This window comes from Anoplolepis gracilipes, chromosome 8 (genome assembly GCF_047496725.1).
Source record: "Anoplolepis gracilipes chromosome 8, ASM4749672v1, whole genome shotgun sequence".
In the NCBI taxonomy this organism is placed as follows: Eukaryota; Metazoa; Arthropoda; class Insecta; order Hymenoptera; family Formicidae; genus Anoplolepis; species Anoplolepis gracilipes.
In genome coordinates this window covers 2,804,517-2,831,587 of record NC_132977.1, presented here as the reverse complement: position 1 = coordinate 2,831,587, position 27,071 = coordinate 2,804,517, and the positions used below count along the sequence as shown (strand labels likewise).

The following is a 27,071-nucleotide window of genomic DNA, read 5'->3' as shown; positions in this document are numbered from 1 at the left end:
CAGTCAGATTTTCAAATTTTCAGCAAAGAGTTATTTTTTATGAATCAATTTGTGCGTTTTTAGCAGATTGTAATCTTTGTGTATAAACTAGTGATGGGTGATCTCGATTCATTTCCAGAAATTCAATCTTTTTCCTTCAAAAATCATTTTTTTTTATTTCGATTCTTTCCGATATTATTCCTTTCAATAAAGAATCGAGTTTGATATGCTTATTCATTAATGTCTTTGCCATACGGTAATTTTTATTTATTTCTTGAAAACTGAATCTATTAATAAATACACTTAAAAAAGATTTACTAAAAAATTCATTTTTTGTTATTAAAAATTACAATAAGAAAGATATGCATATTCAATGTTTTAACAAAAGATTTTTCTTATTGTAATTTTTAGTGATAAAAAATAAATTTTGTTTTGTTAAAATATTGAATATATAACAGAGATAGATATATATTTATAAAATATTTTAAACACAAAATTCACAATTATATACATATAATGTAAAAGCAAAATTATCAAAAAGAGATTTTTTTAAATTCCCTGAGTCTCAATAAAATTTCATGAGAAGTCTGATGAAATTTCAGGGATTTCTAGGTTTTCCGTGTCTTATTAATAGAGCAGACATTTTGTTTCTTTTTCAGAATTGTATCTAGCTTCAAAATCTTTTATCCTTTTCTTAGAATGTTTCGACTAATCCTTTATTCGACTGGAGAAATATACCGGGTGTCCCGGAACACCCTTAACAACGCTCGTGAGCAGGTAGGGCACAGTAAACTGAGCAAAAAAGTCTTATACCATTTTGCGATTTTCGCAATAATTATTAAAATATTAATTAAAAACGCTTAGCGAACAATATTATACATATCTACAAGATGTCCGATAATAATCGCCCCAACTCTCTAGGGCAGATAGAGCAGATCAAACTGAACATAAAAGTCTTGTATCATTTTGCAATTAACGTAATAATTATTAAAATATTAATTAAAAACGCTTAGCGTATAAGCGAGCGCCGCATATAGCGCTCAGCATACCCTGAACGTTTTTAATTAATGTTTCAATAATTATTGCGCTAATTGCAAAATGATACAAGACTTTTATGTTCAGTTTGATCTGCTCTATCTGCCCTAGAGAGTTAGAGCGATTATTATCGGACATCTTGTAGATATATATAATATTGTTCGCTAAGCGTATATAATTAATATTTTAATCATTATTGCGAAAATCGCAAAATGGTATAAGACTTTTTTGCTCAGTTTACTGTGCTTTACCTGCTCACGAGCGTTGTTAAGGATGTTCCGGGGACACCCTGTATAGACATCACTTTTTGTGTTCCTCTTTTTCTTCTTCCGAATATGTCAACTCTTAACAATCATTCATCAGTCCAATAGATATCAGCTTTATCGAATATATAAACCCAATTTTAAGTGGGCAGAGCATAGATTTGCACACATTTGGTGCCTACGTGCCTAGGTGACTTGACAGCACACACGCTCGCACAGCTGGACACTCATACATGCTGTCAGGATACAGGAGCTTCGTCCTGTCTGTGCAAGTCGCACTCCTCGTTCGTGTTTTCTGCACTCGTGATATTCGCAGGTTGGACTATAGGCGACCGCACTGCTAAAGTCCCGACTGCGGGCACGACTATAGTGTTTAACAACCGGCTTGCGAAGTTAGTTGATTCGCGTCCGCCAACCAGACGGGACTTGACTCGCGATCTCTTTGTCTCGCGTTCGCCTTCGTTGGCAAATGCATAGCTCTCGCTAATGAAGATTTGTTCGTCACATGAAAACCTATTTAAATAGAAAGCGTGAAATATAAAAAGTTTGTGTGTGGTGAAAACCTAAGCTCTCTCATCCGGCATTTTTCTTTTTTTTTTGTATATACAAAGCTAAATTTGTGACGATGTGAGTATATATCATACTAGTGAAAAATGAAGAATTCCACTTTATTTGTACAGAAGGGATGAGATTCCTAGGCGTATTTTTGAACCGAGATGGATCTTTGTTTCATATTCTAATCCTAAATATAGTCATTCAATAGATTGTAATAGATGTCTACTCCCTGGAAAAATCTTCTCAAGAATTATTTTTGTACCCGGAAAAATCAGGAAATTTTATTAGGATTTAGAGAACTTTTTAAAAAATTCTTTGATAATTTTACTCTCATATTATAAACAGTCAGCAATCTGACAATAAGTAAATTTTGTGTTTAAAATATATCTATTTACATATTTAATATCTTAAAATATTAAATATTTAGTATATTTTTTATTATAATTTTTAATGATAAAAAAATGTTATGCAAGTGAAAAATATTTATCTTACAAAAGCTATTCAATTTTATTTAGTATATAAATTTGCAAATCTACTTAAGTAGCTCTGTCATTTTCTTTCGTATGAATGAAAAATATTAAAAAACACATACATTAAAAAATTTTATTTAAAAAAATTGCATTAAAAGAAATCTTTAAAATATTCTTTTTATCTGGAATTTTACACAAAAATATTTGGAATTTTTTCACAAGATTGAAGAGGACATCCTGAAAACAAACGAAATAAATTCCTTTAAAATACAGACGGCAAAAATTCACATGACGCGATAGTTAAAGTGTGTTAGTAAAAGTGAAATTGTCGGGTAAAACGCGCAAGTATCGCGAACCGTCGCTCTCAACCGTTAAATACGTGGCGATATGGGCCTTTGTCTGCCTCTGGTGCGCTTCTATAAATAATTCCGCCGATCGTTGAAACGGCGCGGAGGTGCCGCACATACTGAGAATACTCTTCGTGGGGTTTGGATTGACGTCTCATCCTCTACGAACTTCTCGGTCCAAGTCGAGATCATCCTAAATTAAAGATCCATAGAAGACGTGATCGATTAAAATTGACAGCTGACGACATCGCGCACGTGCACTAATCTCATTTCGCGCATAGCGATATGTTCTAAAGTGTCTGGGGGTTTCTCGAGATGACTCAAATATTCGAGAGCACTCACCGAAGAATATTGCGAATGAACTATCTCTGAAATTGGCCCTCTTCCTTTAAATTTGAAAAAAAATTATTAATGTTCTTGTGAGTGAAAGAATTCTCAATCAATTTTTGTTTGGATCATTATTGTTTAGAAAAAATTTCACACAATTTCATTTTTGACAGAACTCTCTTTCTAAAATTGAGATTAATAAACTCTAGGACTCTTCGAAAAATACACCTAATATTTTAATAATTTTTTCAAATTAAAAAAAGCGAGACTATTAAAACATCAATATCATAAAAAAATATTAGATTAAAATTAATTAAAATTAATTAAAATAGGAATATAAATTTTAAACTCAGTAATTTATTTATTCACCAGTTTTATTTATTAATAAAAGTTAAGTATAAAATAAATTAATATACATATAAAAAGCATTAAATAAATATTTACGTAAAGTAAAAATTAAAATAAAAATTTTTTGTAAATTTAATTGTCATTTCCGGAATTTTGAAGCGGCCATTTTTACGATCACACCTCGAAAGTTACGTCTTGGATGACCCAGAGTCTTGCGCGATCGAGCATGAAATCAATTCATGGCGAAGTCGAGGAGCCGGTTAACCGATATATCTACGAGTCCGAAGAAATATATTCGTAAAACTAAATTGACTAAAAAGGTTTATCACAGTTTTTCCAGCATCGGTATTTTTAGCATTGTATATCAATTCAATTTTGTTACGCAATATTTAAAGAAGAGAGAATATGCGTTTATGATAGAAATAATTTATGATACTGTATATGCAAAGGAGTTATAAAACCTTGAAATCGTGAATAAAGACATTTACTTCCTCATAAATGCATCTATAAAAGCGCGATTTCAAATCACAATAAAACAATATTAATTGCTATTTTAATATTTTAGTATTTTAATATTATATATAACAGTATCATAAATTTTAATAATTTAATTTATTTTAATGTTGTAATTTCTTAAATTTTATCTTGTTACATTTATAAAATTCTCAAAAATATCTTATAATTTAAATGTCATTGTTTAAAAATTTATGAAACACTTATAAAAAAAATATATAATTTTATTTACAAATATATTGTTAGGAAAAGTACGCTTAATTATAGTATATTTTTTCAATAAAGCACACTTGTTTCTTTTTTGACCTGATATTTATATGTATATATTAACTTTTTATTAGAATGTGTAATGAAAGAAAAGCACGCAGACTCGCAAAATAAATTCGTTCTTTAAACATCTTTATGCTCTTAACCGGCTCCATCGGTTTCTATTGTGGTCTGTTTACCCTACATTCCTGCGTTACGGGATTAATCGGAGTCAATGATGCGCGAGTCGTCGAAATTAACAACGAGTTGCTTCATCAAGGACGATAGGCAACCAAGGATGACCTATTCATAATCAGTAATTTTATTGAAAATAACGTGATCTTCAATTTTAATGGTAGAAAGGACGCGTTGATCACTTAACAATTGAGTTGCATTTAACAAAACTTTATCGATGACAAAACACCGTAATTTCATTGTAATGTATATCTTTGAATGAAAATCATAAAACTCATTACGTTCCCGATTTACTGTAAATCTTTGCTTTTCAATCTGTCTTTAATCTTTTGTTTCAATTTTTAAAGATTTATAAATTTGCAATATAATTTAAATAATAACATTTAACAATAACATTTAAATAATAACTTTTATCTCTAGTTGAATTGATTTTAATTGCAACAGCATCTTTAAATTTAAGGATTTTAAAAATAGTGTAACCATTTTAATTTTATTTTTAATAAACAATTTCGGGAGATTATATTTTATATAGATATATTATCGTTTCTTAAAACAAGGTTGAATAAACCGGAGTAGTCTCGCCTCAGCGAGGACGTGAACATAGCGCGATTAAATATAATGAGCCGTGTGATGTAAACCGGAAAAGAATAAATAAACGATGGACGTTCCTTAGAATCAAGTTCTTCGTCGCGAAGAGGATATGTAAATTACTGTTTTTGAAATATATGTATATGTTATAAGAAAAGAAAATCGACCAAATAACGAGAGGAATTCTTAAAACTTTCAGTATATTTTCTGTATCATATGTATATAATTGTGCTTAGTTAATTGATAGAACCTATCCTTTACGATTTTTAGACATTCGAAAGAAAATGTCCGACTACTGTCAAAACATCCATTTTTTAATAGATATACTAATGTATAAAATTAATAATAATTTATTTTTTGAAAGTACTATTTTATTTGCAGTAAATTTTCAGGAAAATACAGTACGCAAAAAAGTTAAAGGGGCACTTTCTTTCATATAAAAAAAGGCCAACTTTTAAGTAGTTGCAACTTCCTTAAAAATAATAAGATCAATGAGAAAGCGTTTCAAAGCTTGAAGTTTCTAATTTTAAAATCTTTAAGTAAATTTCAATTCTTTCTATTTGTTACAAAATTACATTGTAAGAAAGCAACCTCCGTCGATTGAACCAATTTTTCAAAATAATGTTCTATAATTCTTTTTTGCCCAAATATTCATTATTAAAGCAAAATCGAACTATTGACTTTGAAGGCTTATAACTAATGAAAAAATGTTTGTACAATAATAATTAAAAAAGCAATTCGATTTTGCTTTAATAATGAATATCTTGACTAAGAAAATTCATAGAACAATCGTTAAAAAAAGAAATTAAAACTAAAACTCTGCTCTAAAACACTCAAGAAATTAAAACTAAAACTCTGCTCTAAAACACTCAATTAATGAAATTGTGCTAAAATTTTTTTTTTTAATTCGGTATTCTTGAACAGATTTTGAAAAATTTGTTTAATCAACGGACGTCGTTTTCTTACAATGTAATTTTGTAACAAATAGAAAGAATTGAAATTCATTTAATAATTCTAAAACTAGAAACTTCAAGCTTTGAAACGTTTTTTTATTGATCTTATTCCGATTATTTTTAAGGAAGTTGCAACTACTTAAAAGTTGCAACTTCCTTTTCTTATATGAAAGAAAGTGCCCCTTTAATTTTTTTGCGTAGTGTGTAAAAGACGAATTAATATTATTGGAGTGACGAAAACATTGAAGAAAGAAATTATATCTAATGTCATGTTATCAATTCGATTGATAGAATGTATTGATGAAATAGATCGAAAATTTCGGGAACATCCTATATACAATCTCCAAATTTAGACGAAAAAATTTCTACGGCATTCAACGTCACTGCTTGCAATTTCGCTTTTGCTCAATTTTCGCGAGATAAACCTAAATTGACATCTCACATATGTATTTCTGACATCAAAAGACTCTCATGTTACAATAACCCGTGATTTCTAAATCACGCGTGTGAGAATATGTGTGTGAAACAGAGGGGTGAAACAGTCTAAGAAGGATGCTCATCACCAAATATACCACGATTTTACTGCGGTCCACCAATCAGCACATTTTTAGGTGAGATTTCTCTCATTGAATATTTATTACACACACACACACATATATATATCGCATGCACACATCTTCTAGCATAACATAAATAATACAATTTTTATTTTGACTATATTAAATTAAGAAAAAACAATTTGTAGAACACCGATTTTGCTAGCTATATATAATATATATATATATATATATATAATTTATTTTATTTTATTATAACAAAATAAATTTATGAACAAATTTATAAAATTTATAAATTTATAAATTTATAAACAAAATAAATTAGAGTTTATAAATACTTATTATAAGGAATATCGTGAAAAAAATATTTAATAAACTGAAACATTTAGCAACTTTAAAATATACTTATATCTTTTTTTTGTATATTTGAATACATTTCATGTACAAATATAATTGTGTGTTTCATAAACAAATAACGGCTTCTTTTTAAGATTACATATGTAAGTTTAAATTGTATTTGATTTTAAGTGCAATTATGTGTGAAATCTGAAGGTTAATTTTAAAATTTTAAATAGAAATCCCTTTTTATTCAATATTTTTATTTAGCTAACTTCGAGAACTTTTCAAAACATTACAATAAGATATTTTTTCATTAATACACACATACACACAAAATATACATATATATATATATATATATATATATATATATATATATATATTGTATATATATGTGTGTATATTATTATATGTAATTGTGTATAATAATTTTGATATTTTAGATTAATAAATTATTTGTATTATAATTAACGATTGTGTAATTATCTTATGAAAGAATTTATTTTCCGTTAAAAATACATATTTATTATCACTTATTTACCTTGATTCTTCTTCAGAATTTTGCTTTTGCGATAACGACACCATCGTCGGCCAATAATTATGTTTCATAATTAATAAGAACATTTAATGATACTAAGCCTGTAATTGGGAGGTGGATTTAATTTCGAACATTAATTCCCGGCGTAATCGAGTTCCCAGGAGCGGGTTTCTTCGTCTTCGAGAGCGCTTAGTATTCGGGAATCGTTTGGTGCATATTTAAGTGAGCGAGTTAAGGAAGTCGCCGCGCCCATTTTGAAATATTATTAAATTTGGCAAGTGAGAAAATCTCGATTCAGGACGATGGAAAGACATTGTTGACTTTTGTTATCTTTTGAAAATCAAGAAATTTTTCAAATCGCCATGACTATGAATATTTGTCGCTATTTTTGCGAAGAAACATGCTGTCTTGAACTTGCGAATATTTACTTTATTTCTATAATATTTTCGAGATTTAAGAAAATTAATATAACAATCCGTTTACTTTAATTTATATAATAATTTACATATAAAAATTTTATTATAATTAAAATTGAAATTAAAAATGCTATATATTATAATTATATTATTATTTAAATTATTTAAATTTTATTATATTATTAATATTATATTATTTAAAAATTTTTTTTTATTTATTAAATTTTTTAAGTAAAGAAATAAAAGCAAATAAATTTTAAAAAATATATATTTTTTTAATTTATTTGTTTTATATTTTTAGTTGAACAAGAAATCTCTCTGTAATAAAATTTTATTTTTAAAATTTTTCCATGCGCTTGAATGTCTTCATCTAATTTCCTTGTATTCAATAGAATAATGTTTTTGGAGAAGGAACTGAGATAGGGATTGTAAATCTTACCTCTGATCGCGTATGTACCACCATAGGGTACTTTCTCGCGGGGATGGTGTAGGCCGGACAAGACCGCTAATGAAAGCGAAAAGGAATTTATCGAGGATATAAATTGTCCCTACCATGACCTCCAGTCCGTGGGATCGATCGCAAAGACTTTCGAGGCTCGATATCTCGTTGTCGTTCCTGGAGGGGGGGAAGGGGGGGGGAAGAGAAAGAAAAAAAAATGAATCGCGCCCTTTATTGGTTTTCCTCCCTTTTCCCTTGTCCTGTAGAATACTACTTTGTGTGCGATTCTACGAAAGCGGGAACGGGATGCCAATATTTCGCTTTAATTAGGCACCACGAGTCAGTTCCAGATCGGCCCTCTGAACAATGACGGATGACGGTACACATTGAATACCAAATAAATGCCACAAAATTTATAAGGATCGAATAAGAGAGATAAAAAATTTCATGTAATAGTAAATAAATAATAAAAAATTTCTGAGAATTAATTATAATTACAGAGAGGAGAAACTGAGGGAAAAAATGTTTAATTAGTGAATAAAAAGTAAATAAAATAAACAAAATAAATAAAAATAAAAGATTAAAAAAATTAACATATAAATTGCATATAATATGCATATATGTATATGTTTATTTTTGAAACAAAAGCCGTTAAATATAACTGATAATACACATCATATCTACACCTTTTCCTCTCTTTCCTCTCTTATCATATTCAGGATAAAAGGGTGGTAAAATGAACGTTATTAAATATCCACGCGAATGGTTATGTTTTAGAAGCTACATATTAGCCGGTAACACAAGTGGAATACATTTGCCGACGTCATAACGATGTCTCGTTAGGGGAACCCTCAATTTGACGATCCCCGTTGCAAGCTCATAGTGGTAATTAAGAGAGCTCGTAACGTCTCGTCGTCCCTTTTCCCTCCTTTAGGAAAAAAAATTGGGAGAACGTAACATGCGTATACAAATCGTAAATTGATTGCATCGATTGTTTATTACTGAACAACTCGGAATTTGTCTCTTCATCGATATAAATTGAAAATAAATATATTCTCTTCGTATAAATAGTTAACGCTTTTAAACTTAATAATACTTATGAAACGTAAATTTTAATTATATTTAAATATATTTAAAATATTAAAATAATTAATAATAAAGACTAAAAGTTCCTGTAATTAAAATATTACATTTGCAATATTATATAAATTCTTCAACAATGTTGTAACAATTCTCTATTTTAATAGCAATATCGATAAAATGAAATAAAATTTTAGGACATAATAATGTAGGTACTAATTATGATTGAAATAAAATAATAATTATAATTTTAAGTAATTCTAATTTTCTAGATAATTATATTTTTTACTTTAATTTTATAAATAAGATGTATTATAATAAAGATATATTTTTTTACAGATTATTTATGTAGCGTTATCGTATTCTTATTTTATTATAGAAAGATATCATTCTTTCCTTTAATTTTTGGAGAAAGAAAATTGATTGTATCTAGTACTACTTAATAAAATTTATTTCAATAAAATTTAATCTCACATAAATCATGTTACTCTGTAAAAGTTTCTTTGACCCTTCAACGATCCCTTCCGCAGATTTAATCATGCGGCTAAGGGTCACGTCATTCAAGAGACTATCGCATTTTATTATAGTCGCTGGACAATCGAACGTAAGGGTCGTTGTCCCTTTGGCAATCGAAGTATTAAAATATCTCCTTAGTGAAGTTAATTAGTCGTAAAGGACATCACGATTGAGTTAACAGAAATTATAACAAATGTCTTTTCGAGGACGAAGTATTATTAGCTCTTCATTGTCAACGTTGTTTGCGTCATAATTTTGATATTGCAGATGCGATATTATTTTATCGACTGTTATTAAAATTATCACATAAAGATATTATTAAAAAAAATAGAAATTTTCTTTCATTCGTATTCCATTATTTTTATCTTCTAATAAATAAAGTAGGATTTTTCCTACTTTTTATAGAATTTTATTATTTTATTATTACATTTTATTATTCTATTAATCGGTTATTATAAAAACATTATTATAAATTATACAATTAATTACGAATCGTAATTTAAATTTTACTGAACTAGAATTAATAAATATAATATTAAATTTAACTAAATAAATTTTTTTTAATTTTTATATATATTTTTGTTAATAAATGTTTTATTTATTTCTTAAATAAATACACTTACAAAGAAAATATTGCACATAAAAAATGACTAATACTAGATTTTTCTTTCTTTAGCAAAGACTTACTCAAAGCTTTCACGAAAAAGTATTCAGGCGTAAAGGCAATTTCCTCAGCTTTCACCTCGTTAAAGTTACCTGTGAATTACAAACGAAAAGTTTCGACGAAGAGGGGTAGATCTGGTTTTACAAATTTAAAGCTAACAGTCTCTCCGTATGAATTGGTCCTTAATGTCACAGAGGTTTCCACGGGCTCTCTCTCTCTCTCTCTCTCTCTCTCTCTCTCTCTCTCTCTCTCTCTCTCTCTCTCTCTCTCTCACCGATTTCCGGGAGAACTTTTATATTACGGCTTAAATTGCTCGAGGCTGCCCTTAGCACACGTCGATGGTTACTTTTTAATTAAAAGTTTCGCTTTTAAAGCGCCCTCGTGTCCGACGTGGTCTCACGAGTCCGACGACTTGTGTACGAAATGCATTTCAACGCACGAACCATCGCGTTGTTGTAGAATAAAGTCATTCACGATTTATTATCGTCTAATAGAAATTTTAATGGTACGAATTTAAATAAAGCCAATGTCATACTTCCGCAATTAAAATATTTTATAGATGAAATAAGTCTAGTAATACGTATGTGTGTGTGTGTGTGTGTATAAAATATCTCTCTTTATATAAATTTTTGAAAAATTGTAATCTCTACAGTTTTTTAGAAAGATAATATTGAGTTGATAAGTAATTGCCAAAAAAAAAAACAGCTGATTTTTTAAACATATTTTTTTTAAATATGTATGTTAGGAATTATTCTCTATGAAATTAATTAATTAAGAGAAGTAATATAGAAGAAGTATACAACACTATTATTTTTCCTAATTATTTTATTTATTATCAATAATTTTAGTATACATGTGTATACATTTATATACTTATTAAATAATTATATTATATTAGAAATATAATTAATTTATAATTATATAATATAAATTAATATATATGATAATTAAATTTATGACTGTGTACAATATTTATATTATATATTAATTATATAATATAAATAATAATTATACATTTTAAATAATTTATATATTTTAAGGTACAAATTAAGACATTCAAGACATAAAATTTTTATAGTAGATAATTGAAAAAATATATAATATTATAAAATATATTTCCAAAGATTAAAGATAGTCCAAAAATCGAATATGTCGTCGAATCAAAAATATATACCATGCGGTTTCCAGATGATAAGACAAAGACGAAAGAGGACGATAACGAAGAAAATGGAAACGATCGTCGCGACAAAGCGTGCATAATTAATACCGCCGTATTAATTCGTTAGAAGCGTTTCCTCCGCGCGATCTCTCCGCTGAGAGATCCGGCGTTTTCCAGCCGCCCATCGCGCTTCTCGCGCGAACGGAGGCTTTTCTCCAAAATAGATACGTCCCCTGGGGACAGAAGGGGGAAGGAGGGTGCCCAGCGGTAGCGGAGAGCTATTAAACCCGTGGGATAAGACCTAGCACTTCACTTCACGCGTACGCTCGCTCTAATTAAATTATTCCAAAACGCGGAACCTGCTGTGCGCGAACGACCCTGGTTATAAGCTTTCTGCGCGTACACGCAGATGCGTAACGCATATATATAATACATAGATGGTTGTAAGTTGCGGTTGCGAGCACAAGCGGTTAAAGAACACTTGCAAAAGAGGAAAATCACGTCTCTGGATGATTATCGAAACGTCTACTGTTTATCGCGCCTAATAATGCGAGGAATATCTCATAATTAATTGTATACAAAGTTAAGATTGAAATTTAATTCATCATTATGCTTTCGTTAATAATAAAAGACAAGATGATTTTATTGTAAAATGTAAATTAATCAAAAATCGATTGTCAAATGTCAATCATATAAATGTCAATCGGTCATAGTTGCACGTGACATTACAAAAGCTATTCATGCACTTTTAAGAGGAAATCATATGTTAATAAAAAAAAAATCATCATTAATATAAATAAAAACCATGATATACATATGTAATGAGATCGTGATATTTTTGGAATTCTAGAAAATAAACAAATTTTATGTCGAACTTTTTCATTTATTTTTATAATTATAATTTATATAATTAATTTTATTTGAATTTTTTGTTATATTTTGTAGATGTATATTTCTTTTACACAAAATATGTTTAATATTAATATAATAAAAGTAATAATTTATAAGAAAAGAGAGTATATATTTTTTATTCTGCTTATTAGTATTTTTGTGTAAAAAATGTAAAAGAATTTAAAGAAGCCAAAACTTAAAGGAATTAAATAATAATTAACTTTGTGATAAAAAGATTTATCTTCAATCCTGCGTAACGTAAATTTATTATTATTAACTTCTTTATTTAATTAAAAAGATAACTCTATATATTGAGAAGAAGTCAGAACAAAACTGTGAAGCGATAAATACTAATAAATAATTACTTCTTTTTTCTTTTTTGACGTATGAAAAAGGCAATTCCTTATAGATTTTTTACCGCGAATCGATAGATATTACAATCGCCCTCCATAGCGGTAATGGGGGCACGCCATGATAAATATCGACTCGTTCGCTGTCTTATTTGTCAAGGCGGAATTTATATAGAGGTACACATACACAGGTGATTTTAGCCGATCTAGAAGAGAAGAGAGAAAAGAAGAGAGACGAGAGCGTATATCATGTTGTATCTGCACGACGATTTGTCGTCTTCCATACGCCTTAATGTTTTCCCCCGTTCTCTCTTTTTTTTTCTTCGATGCAATCCGTCATATCTCTCTGAGCTTCGTCTCTGTCAAAGAACGACGGTCGTCCCCGGAGGGAAAGGAGGCGAAGGAAAAATCATGCGAGCTCGCGCGAAGGGAAATCGCGTCACGTACGCAGTGACGCTTCTCCCCTTCCCCTCCACTTTTCTCCCCCCCCCCCGCCCTTCTTCCGCCTTTGGTCTTGAGGCTGATTGCTTTTTGAATCGGAAAATCTCGCGCGCCGCATTGAAAAACGCCAAATGACATGTCTCCCGGAATCAGCGGGGATCAGAAAGTCGCTCTCTCGAGGCTCTTCGCATATATTTCCTTAGATATTATTTTTTCAGCTAAAAAGAAACGAAGAAAGAATGTCGCTTCTAAATTATTAAATTATTAAATCAGTATCGATTTTTTCATTAACAAGTTTTTATTAATTTTATTTTTTCCCAAATGTTTTATTTATTATAAAATTCGCCCTTTAAAATCAGGGTATTTTCTTTCACCAACACGATATATTTTAACTTTTATCGATATTTTAGTAATTCAATTGCGAAATAACATAAATAAATAAATTTTAGTAATAAAAGATTAATTAAATATAATAAATCATAATTTATATCTACTTCAAATAATATACACTACGTAAAAAAAAAATTAAAGAGCCACTTTCTTTCATATAAAAAAAGGCTAATCTTCAAGTAGTTTTAACTTTAAATAATTGGAATAAGATCAATAAAAAAGCGCTTCAAAGCTTGAAGTTTCTAGTGTTAAAATTTTTAAATGAATTTTAATTCTTTCTATGTGTTACAAAATTACATTGTAAGAAAACGACGTCCGTCGATTAAACAAATTTTTCAAAAGTTTGTTCAAGATTAAAACAAAATCCTAGCACAATTTCATTAATTGGGTGTTAAAGAGCAGAGGTTTAGCTTCCATTTCTTTTTTTAACGAATGTTCTACAATTTTTTTGCCGAGATATTTATTATTAAAGCAAAATTGAGCTATTGACTAATTTCAGTTTTTTGAAATGTACAGAAAAAAAACTTAACACTTCGGTCTTTTGTACAAGTAACTGGAATGCTTTTTATTTGTAAATGTTGTAGAGTTCATGAAAATTTTAACGTTTTTTCGTTAACTTTTATTGATTTAAATAAAAAAGATAAAAGTGCAATTTTATCTTGATCTTTAAGTAACAATTACGCTTTAAAAATAAGTAATAATTGGAAAAGCGATAGAAGCATTTTAAAGTGCTAACTTTTCTCTTTAAATTGCTTTTCTAATTATTATTGTACGATCGTTTTTTCACTAGTTATAAGCGTTCAAAATCAATAGCTCGATTTTGCTTTAATAATGATTATCTTGGCCAAAAAAATTCATACAATCGTTAAAAAAAGAAATTAAAGCTAAAACTCTGCTTTTTAACACCTAATTAATGAAATTGTGCTAGCATTTTTTTTAATTCGGTATTCTTAAACAAACTTTTGAAAAATTTGTTCAATCGACGAACGTCTTTCTTATGATGTAATTTTGTAACAAATAGAAAGAATATTGAAATGTATTTAAAGATTCTAAAACTATAAACTTCAAGCTTTAAAATGCTTTATTATTAATCTTATTTCGATTATTTCTAAAGAGGTTGCAACTACTTGAAAGTTCGTCTTTTTTTATGTGGGAGAAAATGGCTCTTTAATTTTTATGCATAGTGTATTCGTAAATTTTAAAAAATAAGAAAAAAAATTTCCTCTCTTTCTGAACATAGCTCAAAAACAAAACTAACATTTCATAGGAATTGCATACACGCAAATCTCGTTTTTTTTTTGTTTTTTTTTTTTTTACGAGCGAAAGTTGTATGCGTATTCGTTGGAAATAGAAACGCAGAGAAAACAGTTAACTGTTATGCATATACTCACTGCAGTTACGTGCAATTATCGCGCTGAGAACTGGGAGAAAGCTTTTGTAACCATACGGGATTGTAATATTAAAATATTTGAAATATATTATTTAATATTTGAAATGTTTGTTTTTATTATAAATGTTATATACGTATTTTTGTATGTTTAATTTTAAATATGCATCGAATTATCGACTACCTTGCTGTGGCGGAATAATTCCGTAACTGCATTCACAGTCAGCAGATTGCAAAATTATTTTTTTTTTTTATTATCTATGAAAATTAAATTTATATGCCTTTTTATTTATTTATTAATTCATACTTGAAGAGAAGTTGTTTATCTATTAATTTATATCTGTTTATTTTCCTTTGGCGGATAATAGCTTGATTATATCACGATTTATGCACATTGTATAAAAAATAATATATGCAGTATAATTAATATAGAAAATACTTCTTCTTTTATTTTAAAATATAAACAAATAATAATATATATTGCGTGAAGAAAGCAAAGAAGAATCTATATTTACTCTGCAAATATACATGTGTCATCAACATACTTTTTTTTATTAAAAAAAGGAAAAAAAATATTTCTCGCATCGGTAGATATTTTCATCGCTTATATGGTGTACATGTATGGGGTGATTACTTGACAGCACACTCGTCTCCCCATAATTTTCCCTCTGCAACCCTTCCGCTCATTCCAGCGGCACTATCATGCGCTACCGAGCAACAGAAAAGGGAGAAAGAAAAGCTCCGACGGAAAGTTTGCCTGCAGAAAAACCCGTTCGCTCGAAAATGACAGGGCGGACGGTTTTTCGTGATCTCTTTACGACCCTTTAGGCCGCGACCATCTCTTCGACCGAAATTTTTTAACATCCGGCAATCCCTTTCTATCTCTTCAATTTTTGTTCCGTATCTTTCGTAAATGGTACGAAACACATAAAACTTAATTAAAAATTTTTGAATGTATAATTATATAATTTTCACATATTAAAAACTAAAATTAATATATAAAATATGTATGTATATTTGTCAAAATTAAAATTATAAAGTGAAATATTTTAAGACACTTAGGAATTAAAATTTTAAACTTAGAATCATAAAATTTAATAAGGTTAAAAATTTAAATTTAAATCTTTGGAGAGAAAGAAAAAAAGAGAGGAACAGAGAAAGAAATTAGAATATAAAATTACAGATTAAATTTAAATAATTAAATATATATTATAATAATATATAACTTTTACTTTAATGTAAAATAAATTTATATTGGCAGCATAAAATAAATTTTATCCGCTAAGGAGTGTGTAACAACTAAATATAACAACTGCCGAAGCAACTAGCCCTGAAACGTCGAGCTTATACTCTGCCGTCAGCGGCAAGTGAAGCGGCAACGGGGGGAGGGGGGGATTATTATAAAATAAATTTTGATTAAATCAAAATTTATAATATCATATTTTATAATAACTTCAAAAAATTTCGTTATTAATTAAAAAAGTTACCTTTACATGTTTATTCAAATCTTTCCCGCATCGGTTTCGTATTTCTTCATCCATTAAATTTTTCATAACTTTAGAAAACGTATGATTAAAGTTTTGACACTCTGTGACGGGAGCTACATTTTCAACAACTTACCTGGACCCTAACAGTGAATGGCGCGCGTAATCCTTTGAATTTATACTCTTATGAAGTCTGCAACTCCCGTTCGCCACCCACTGCCCACGAGAATATTTTTACGTCCGGTCCGTCTATACATATATATTTTTGAGAAACTTTGAAGACGAGAAAGTTTACGCATTTTTTTTCTCACACCTGAGTCCTCATGCTCTTAAGGACGTTCACATTGTATTCAAGAAAATACTGAGAAAATGCAAGGATTTATATTTTCAATCTAAATAAAGTCATAGAAAACATGCATCATGAATCTAAGAAAAATATACAAGAATTTTATTACATTATTACACACCTTTATATAAATATGTATATATATATATTTATATAAAGGTGTGTAATAATGTAATAAAATTCTTGTATATTTTTCTTAGATTCATATTCATAATATTCATAATATTATATTTTTATTATGCATATACATATATATATATATATGTATATGCATAATAAAAATATAATATTTATTAATTAATTTTTTTATATTTTTTATCTGCAATAATGTTTTAAAATTTCAATATTTATAATAATAATTTTAACATTTTACATCTTTGTGTGCACTATAAAAATATAATATAATATTAATCAATTAATTAATTTTTTCTATCTTTTATATAATTGATTTTGTAATTTTGTAAATTTAAGTTATTAATTTAAATATAATCGTCTTATTATAACAATTACCACACATTATTATATTATTTGTGCTAATTTATATGTTATTTATGTTATTATTTCTAATTTTGCTCTACTTATTATTATTATTATATTATTAAGTTATTTTCATTATTAAATATAAAAATTAATCGTAATTCAAGTATTAAATAAAATAATAAATTTATTGAAGAAAAATATATAATTAAAATTACTAATATAATTATAAATTACTAATATAATTAATAATCTTTTTTATAATTAGTTTTATTTAATTTATTGTTACTTTCTTCTAATTGAATATACATATTAAATCTAAAATTCAAAATCTCAAAACTAATAAATAAAAAAAGAAATCATATCTTAAAAATAATCTAATTCTAATTCAAAATTTAAATAAAATAAATCTTAAAATAAAACAAATATTATAAAAAATTATAATTTTTGCTGTCAAGTTTATTATTATGATATATGTATAACAATAAACTTGATAATAGTAATTTGTTTTTATTTTTCCCACACAATTCTCTCATATCAAATATACTTTCTCTCAAAATATCTCGCATATGCACGAGTTCCATTCATCTCGACATTGATCCATGCGGCCGGCGGCACTTCTTTGGGCCGGAAGAGTACATAGATATTCTTAAGTCGCGAAGAGAGAGCGCGGGTGGCTGGATTAGAAGGAGGGTTGTAAAGGGGATCGAGACGTCGCGAGGAAGCAAGAAGCAGCACCGGGGCGGAAGAGATTTGTGGCGAGGGCATGGATTTTACTGGCGCGAGCAAGCATCGAACTCTCGCTTCTCCCCCCGACACGAATCCTTCCGTGAGAAAAAGTTATCACGCCGGAAGACCGGAAGACAAACGGTCATTCGCAAAGAGCCGCCCGCCAAATTGCAAAAAACCCATGAGTTTTACAATCAAAAAAATTAAATCAAAGTACGAGAAAAGAATTTTTTTTTCTTCACTTGAAACGGATTTTTTTGAAAGAAATACGCTCAAAGAGATCTAATTAAAATTCTTATCACTTTAAGGACATTCTGTCTTCCTGATTAAGTAACATTTAATTTTGATTATTTTGCCATTATATATTATTATATATTAAATTGTATTTTACATTTACTTATACTTTTTTATTATATTTTTATATTTATTTAATTATATTTTATATTTAATTATATTTTATATTTTATTACATTTTACATTTTTTCTTTGTTTGTATATATTTGTATATATTTTGTACATATATATGTTTTGTATATATTGTATATATTTTTCTTCAATATATAATATATTTACTATATTTACTAATTAAATATAATAATAACAATAATTCAATAATATAATAATAAATAAAGCAAAATTAGAAATAATAACATAAATAAATTATCACAAATAATATAATAACATGTGGTAACTGTTGTAATAAAACAAGTTGTTATAATATTTAAATAAATAACCTTAAATTCAGAAAATTAGAAAATAAATTATATAATAAAATAGAAAAAGTTAAGTAATGAATATTATATTTTTAGTGCATACGTGTATAGAGATGTAAAATATTGCATTAAAATTTTAAATTTAATTTGTATTAAAATTTTTCTATTACTTACAGTTAAATTACATTATTAATTATATTTGTTTAATTAAATTTTTTGTTTAGAAAATTTGTAAATATTAATATGGACAATAAATTGTTTTTTTTTATTTTTTTGATAATATTTAAGAAAAATACAACTTTATCTCTCTTGGAAATTGACGAAAAATCTTTAAATTACCACAGAATTGTAAAACTTAGTATTTCATGACGTGTACAAGAGTACATTGACTTTAAAGTAGTAAAGTTGCAGCCGAAGCTTTACGCTGGACAGCATCGAAATTGCGTTGAATCAGGTGGTTTCCGGAAGGTTAAACAGACCGACCGAGCGCGAAAAGCATTTACGATTTCCACTGTCCGAACACGAAAGAAACTCTCGTGCAACGCTGAAAGAAAAAGCCTTTTATTGCTATCCCATTCGCGAAATGTGTATAGTGATATATACAGTGTAAATTGCTCAACCTACATATATTTTGTAATGTTACCTATAATGTTTTTTATCTTCAATATAAGCTTTTTTTTAAAGAAGATTTTTTTACAAAATAATTAACTTTTATTAGCATTTTATTTTAAAAAGTATTAAATTCATCTAATTTATTTACATAATAAGTTAATAATAAAGAAATAAAGTGTAATAAAATAAAACTGTATGTCGTTTATATTATAAATGAATACAGAATGGTCCAAATGGTCTTTTAAAATTACTTAATTAATTAATTAATTTTAAAGAATAATTATATAATATACATTTTGTTAAAGTAAAGTTTGACTCGATGATTTCGGGATATTCTGAACGATGTGTTAATACATTGTAAATGCTAAAAGAGAGAATATATCGACTGCATGCGGGATAATCAGTGCGTGTCGACATTGCCAACGGATAAATAATGCATTGTACTTCACAGCGTAACTTTTAGGTCAATATCTATAAAACTCGGCATGATTTTCAATACTTCCGACACATAGGATATCGGTACAAAAGCAACTTCCAAATAAAATGACTGTCTCCTTATTATTTTATTACTTTATTATACATATATCTTTATTATCCTTATTATTTGTTTATCGAATTTATTTGGTGTCGTGATTTAATTGCTCTGTCTGATATTTGTCTGTTTTATTATTAATAAATTGTTTATATCTTATTGTGTAATTGATTTTCTAAATTTAAGATTATTTATTTAAATATATTATTGTTTTATTATTATAATTATCGAATTATATTATTTATACTTATTTATATTATTTTTATTCCTGTTTTATTTGTTATTATACTACTGAAATATGTTATTATTATATTTTAGTTGTTTCGTCAAGTCTATTAATAATAGATTCTGTAATAGATAATTATAATGATAATTATGATAGGTATTGTAACAATAATGTATAAATAATATTATAATATTAAAATTATTAACAATATTATTATTATAACAATAATGTATAAATAATCTTAAATTTATACATGTGATATATATATATAAGTTTCTCATTTCATTATAGTTACACTTGTATTATTCTCTCCACAATGGTCTCATATCAACTATATAATCTTCGCCTGATAAGATACTGAAATTATATGTATTTCTAAATGCTGTTAAATAAAGTATTACATTTTTATAATAGAAACAAATATGATACGTAATATATATATATATAAAAATACATTTTTTTAGAAGATTAATCATTAAAAATAGATACAATCTACAGATCTTTTAACTTGATATATTTTGATTTTATTCGATTATGTTTCATATTATTATAGAAAGATATCTTTCTTCCTTATAAGGACAGCGATTATATTTTAAATAAAACACATTCAATATTAATTTCTTTGATGAATCAATTTTTATTTGAATAAATTAATGATTTATCTTTATTATGATAATCATTCTATACATATTAATAGGACCGATAAACCAAAAAGATAGGATTTCCTTTTTTTATAAAGTAATAAATTACATTGTGCTTGTTCTAACATTTTGGAACAAATTAAATTTTATATTATTTAACTTTATTTAGATGAGAGGAGAAACTATATTATATCTTTTTTTCAGCATTATATATAAATGAATGAAAAATACGTATATCTCATACAAAAAATTCAAACCTTTTAAATGTAATTATAACATACACATATATTTGCGTATAAAATTTCTGATATAATAATAGCCATTTTTCATTTGTCAGTTATTGTTAGCATACTTGAACGTAAATTAATTTAATTCACTACGCAAAAAAATTAAAAGGGCCACTTTCTTCCATATAAATAATAATAATGAATATCTCGGCGAAAAAAATCATAGAACATTCGTTAAAAAAAGAAATTAAAGCTTTAGCTACTCTGCTCTTTAACATCCAATTAATGAAATTGTGCTAGAATTTTTTTAAATTCGATATTCTTGGACAAACTTTTGAAAAATTTGTTTAATCGACGGACGTCGCTTTTTTACAATGTAATTTCGTAACGAATAGAAAGAACTGAAATTTATATGAAGATTCTAAAACTAGAAACTTCAAGCTTTGAAACGCTTTTTTATTGATCTTATTCCGATTATTTTTAAAAAAGTTACAAAGTTATATGAAAGAAAGTGGCCCTTTTTTATATCTTCAATATTTTTTTATTTTTCAATATATCCGTTTTTCCTTTTCTTTTCCGGAAAGTCTATGAGAGTTGAGCTAAATTCTTAATATGAAGAAAACAAAATATTGTTAATTCTCGTGGCACTCATTAATACTTTTCTCTTCCTGAGGGAGCCGACAGAACCGTCCAGACGTAACAGATGCCCTCGACAACGTCGGTCCATCTTTATCAGACTGGTTCGGACTGGTCCCTATGGTGACGGTCAGTACAGTCGGACCTCTTATCCTACGACCCTCTTATGCTACGAAACCTCTTATCCTACGACAAAAAAGTCCTCTCATGCTACGACCGCGAAAGGGGAATTATACCCCCACTCTCAAATTTTTCGTCGTAGGATCAGAGGTTTAAGGGGAAGATTCCGGACCAAAAATGCGTAGGATAAAAGGTCCGACTGTAGTAGTCGCGGATCGAGCATCTCTAGAATGAAGCCCGTACGCTCCGCGCCTGCGCGCTTCGACCTAAGCCCCCCTCCTCTCTTCCTCTACCGTCGTTGCTCTTTCGCGAGAGCTCCTCGGCCGGCAGTCACTGGCGGCGTTTTCGCACTGGTTGACGTGTCGCCGCGACGCTGCCGGCAGTGCGTCGCCGACAGGCGTCCACGGCGCGTCTCGTCGTCGTCGTTGCGTTCGATAGTGCGTGAAAGAGAGAAAAAAAAAAGGGAGAGAAAAGAGATACGGTACGTCGTGCTCGATTCGGTCGGGTTGGTTGAAGGTGACGTCAACAACAATAGCATACGAGAGTAGGTTCCGAATGATATCGGCCTCTTCTTGGCCTTGGCTCTTCTCGGAGATACGACGATGTGTGATCCGCTCCGATATCACTAATTTGCATGTCGAGATTGTTGCGTGATTTTCAAGTGAACTGTATCGGTTGCAAATTAGATATTTATTTGTCTCTTACCTCTTGGCCGTTTAAAAGTTTTACGTAAACTTTGCAGGATAAAGATTATCGTTGCAAAGTATAATATTGTCACTTTTATGCTGATCGAGATTTGAGGTCTTATTACTTCCTATATTTTTATTTTTTTGTGTCGGTCGTGACTCGATGTTATTGAAGGTTGCTTTTATGAGTCACCGGGAAAGTTTTTTCTGTGGAGTTTAAATGTGATAAGATATTGAAATTTTGTTGAGGCTACGACAATGTTTGGAAGTTTTCACGGAAACAGAAGTAGTATATATTGGTAAAAAAAGAGGGATAAGAATTATTGTTTTCAAAAAAAAGACATCTATAAAATTAGATGATAAAGAAGAAAAATTGATTTAGATTGTTCTTATCTATTTATTGTTCCTATCTACGATAACATGTTTAGAGACGTCTCGATGATTGGAGCAAAAAGTTATAAAGTCCAGTCTTGACAGATATTCCGATCTTTGCAATGGATCTGTTATATTGCAAACTAAGAAATAAATTTATCTTCATATATTGAGAGAAAATATAAAAGAACTAGTATAGGTCAGTTAACTTTAATCTTTTGTGAAGGCCGTTAATTTATAGTTGAATTATATGTGATGAATAAAAAATTAATTTTATCGCACTAAGATCTACTCGGTCAATTATTTTAATACAAACAGTTGATATTTATATTAAAAACTTTTTGAAAAATCATTGACTACGTTTACGATAAAAAGATTCTAATGCGATATAAGATATTTGCAGTTTTTCAGTTATCTCAAGTTTTGTAATTCATTGCAAGAATATTTAAATAAATATTTAAGAAACTTAAGAAAATAATTAAAAATTTTAAGAAAATAAAAATTTGTCCAAAGATTCAATATAAAAATTTATCAAGCAAGTATTCGCATTTTGGAATCTGAACTTTGCCATTTCAAATAATCAAATTTATTCAGCAATTGTGCTATCACAATAAAAATTTGGAGAGTTATACGTATAAGCGATCCGCTACTTTTAGTTACCATCTGTCTATTATATACAGTTATCGAGTTTAAAAAAAAAACCAAATGCTGTGTCACACATATAAAGCATTTGCGGCATCCGACCACTTTGAAAAACGCGACGTTATTGATTGCGGTGATTTTCGAGGTGACGCGACGGGGGGGGAAATTGCTACTGTCGTTTTCGCGAACATTACGTGCAGATCATTTCCCGCTGCCAGGATCTCATCTTACTCTTTCGTTCGCTTCCTGATTGTGCATTCGTCTTTATTGCCCGTCTATTTTCCGTCACAAGACAGAATAAACAATGTAAGAATAAGAACCGACGCGACTTTATGTACCGAAAATATTACTACTGAAAGTCACATCGAAAAATCCGATTTACTTTTAGTTTGTAACAATGGCCGACATTATTTTTTATATATAATATAATTATATTAGCACATAATATATTACTTATTTTGTGTATTGTAAAAAAAATAATTGTCCATAAAAACAGACTCTTTCTGTTTATGACCGCGACGCAAATTCTTTCATCAACACTGAAGAAAAGGCTTATTGTTAGTGAAATATAATAATCTAACCTTGATTAAAGTCGCTCAGAGTTTCAATGAAATAGTTTCAACTAAATGTATAGGTAATTATGATGAAAAAATTTGGTTAAAAAATAATAATTTTAGGAAATCTTTGATACTTGATTAATATTCAGTTTGATAATTATTACTAAGTAATGATGAATGTAACCAAATGATTTGATAATTATAAACAGAAAATTCATTAATAATTCTTTAATTGTTTGATAAATATTATCGAATTATGTGTAATAATTATGACAGATGATTTGTTAAATATAAATGAATTATAGTTTATTAATAGTTAAATTATCTAATAAATATTAATAGTTGAATTATGTAATAAATATATTAAAATGTGTGTATGGTACGTTAAGTTTTACCAAACAATTTATAAATAATAAAATTTATAAGTGTTGTTGCATATAAAACGAAGTAACAGAATAAACTACCTAGTAAATATTAGATAGTAAAGAATAATCTTATCATTTAATAATAACTATCATAAATAAATATAATAAATATAATAAATGTAGTAAATAATCTTATTACTTATTAGTAATACTAATTAATAACTTTAACAATAACTATCATAAAAAATTTAATAATAACTAATTTAATAACTATCAACAAAACAATCAGATAATATTTTTAAGATAATTTAGTGTTAATTATAAAATGTTTGCCAATTATCACCAAACTATTTGATAATAAATACCACATAATTTAAGTTAGTTCAATTAAACGCAAAATTAATTTTTTTCTAATGTTTATAATTATTACCAAACGTTTTGTTATTATTATAATATATCATAATTGTTAATAATAACCAAATATTTCAAACAAAAGCATTACTATTTTTTTACTTTATTATTTTTTATTTATTTTTTATTTTTTTCAATGAAGATATATAGAATGTTGATTTTGAATGATATATCTAGTCATAATATTTTTTGTTCTGGAAAGCTTTCCGACCGGAATCCATTCATTTATTCGAATGAGATGGCTGTTTGTATAAAATATCTTAGAATGTGATTGGTATTAGATGGAAAGTTGCTCGATCGTTTATTATAAATCTGCACAGATGCTTTATAGAAGTTTTATTGAGAGAGTGAAAATTTTATTTTAGAAAGTTATTTCTCTCTAAAGAGACGTGTAAAATTTTTTTTTCCTATTCAAGAGAATATTGTAAAAATATTATTATTAAATTTAAAAGCTTATAAGAGATTGGAGATTTATTATTATTATTTATTAAAAAAGATAATTTTTATCTCTATTGTGTTTATTACTATTTGTCATATGCATTGTTTGATAAAGCAACTTTCATTTTTGAATTATTTATTAAAAATATATTGTATGAGTCTCCGAATTTTTTAAATATCAGCATTTCACGTTTTCAAAGATATTTAATGAAAAAAATTCCAATGAAGTATTTAAAACGCAAATAATTAGGTATGCGCCAGATTTATTTACATTAGTCATAGATAATTCAGTAATTTTGTTAATCGTCATTTTTACGAAAGTGATATCGCGTTTTTATTTTGTTAATCTGATCCGTGCACAAAAAATTACGATGTGAAGTGTAGTGCTATTATTTACGATATGAACTGCATACGTCACAATCGCAGCGTGATAAAAACGACATGTTTTATGACTACTATTCGCGATAGTATCATTCAACTCGAGCGAGTAAATTTTATTTCAGATTATTAAGGTTTAAATCTTTATTTCATCGAAGAGCTCTTATTCATTTTCTAGTGTCTATAAATTTATATTTATTTATATAATTATTATAATTTATTTTTAAATATAATTTTTAAATATATACTATAATTTATTTTCAAATAATACGGAAAAAATATATCTATATATAACATATTGTTACGTTTGTATATAATTAATAAATTAATATAATATGTAATATATAAAATTAAAATTATATATAAATAAAATTATAGATACAATCTTTAAAGTTATAGATAAAAATATACAAAATATACAAATATAAAGATTTACAAATCAGGTTTTTCCCCCCTTTTTTGTCTACAAAAAAATTGCCTCATACCAATAAATCTTTAAATTATGTTTATCAGGAAGTTATGAATCAATCGCAGAGTTAATTCTTGGAAAAAGATGCGCTCTTATCGTGAGTGAAATACTTTTATCACTAGGCTTACCATAAATGGTAACTGACCTAGCGCGATCAGAATGCAGTAAACTGATAAATACAATGAATAATCAATCATTACGAGTAATATTGCAATCGTGTATCCTGTTTATGCACAGTTTCATTGTATGCGAAATCTTTATAATTTGGATTTTATTTCGATAAAAATTTCTTATTCGATATTTATTTCCCAAAATCAAATATTAAAAGAAAAATAAGAAATTTAAACTTTTTTAAAAACTGTGTAACGTTTAATTTTACATTTTTATAAAATTATCGAATAACAAAATTATTTAGCTCTTCCATAATAAATTTTCCGAAAATATGATGTAAAAATAAATTGTTTGTGTTGCAAAAAATGCAAATAAGTACTTGAATTGTGTCATTGTTTTAGATTAAATACATAGTAAGTCACTCAAATTGTATTATCATTGTGATATGAATTCAAAGTGCGAGAGATTAATAATAGTGCACAATGCATAATCAAATATTTGAGATGCCAAGAAGGACGCCGAGTCTTTTTTCATTTCACGTGAAGTGACGTAATATATTTATGTCTTTCCTTCTTCGAGTATGATCTTTTCACGTCTCATGCCAGTGTTAAGGTTCAAGAACGATCAAACAAGCAAGAAAAATGATGTCGTACTTATTTAGCGACGAGTTATCAAGTAATTTCAAAAAGGAAAAAAAAGAGAGAATGATGATTTATTGTTGTACTCTCGCTTATATAATCAATCAAGCGTGAATAACAAATACTACAGAATATTTCAACTTGTTAAAAATATTATCAAGTAATATTGTGACAAACTATAATATCAAATAGTGAAACGTCAAATAGTTTGTAACATTATTCGCAGGTAAATTATATTTGAGAATAAAATAACATTTTTTGTATACGATAAAAAT

General features: G+C 27.7%; 1 protein-coding gene across 11 annotated transcripts in view; it reads left to right on the top strand.

The window, feature by feature from the left end:
- The window catches only part of Spri (Src homology 2 domain-containing protein sprint), a 328,447-nt gene that overhangs the window by 261,860 nt on the left and 39,516 nt on the right, over positions 1-27,071 (top strand). For 3 of the 11 annotated variants that reach the window (XM_072897995.1, XM_072897992.1, XM_072897993.1), the window contains exon 1: positions 22,048-22,273. The exons of 6 other annotated variants lie outside the window; for them this stretch is intronic. Coding sequence is in view for 1 of the 5 variants with exons in the window: in XM_072897997.1 (XP_072754098.1) it covers positions 6,372-6,430 (59 nt within the window). In the remaining 4 variants the exon portion in view is untranslated. Of the gene's footprint in view, positions 1-6,019; positions 6,431-22,047; positions 22,274-27,071 lie in introns of those variants that run through there. 2 more of the 11 variants (XM_072897997.1, XM_072897994.1) reach the window with 2 other exon arrangements.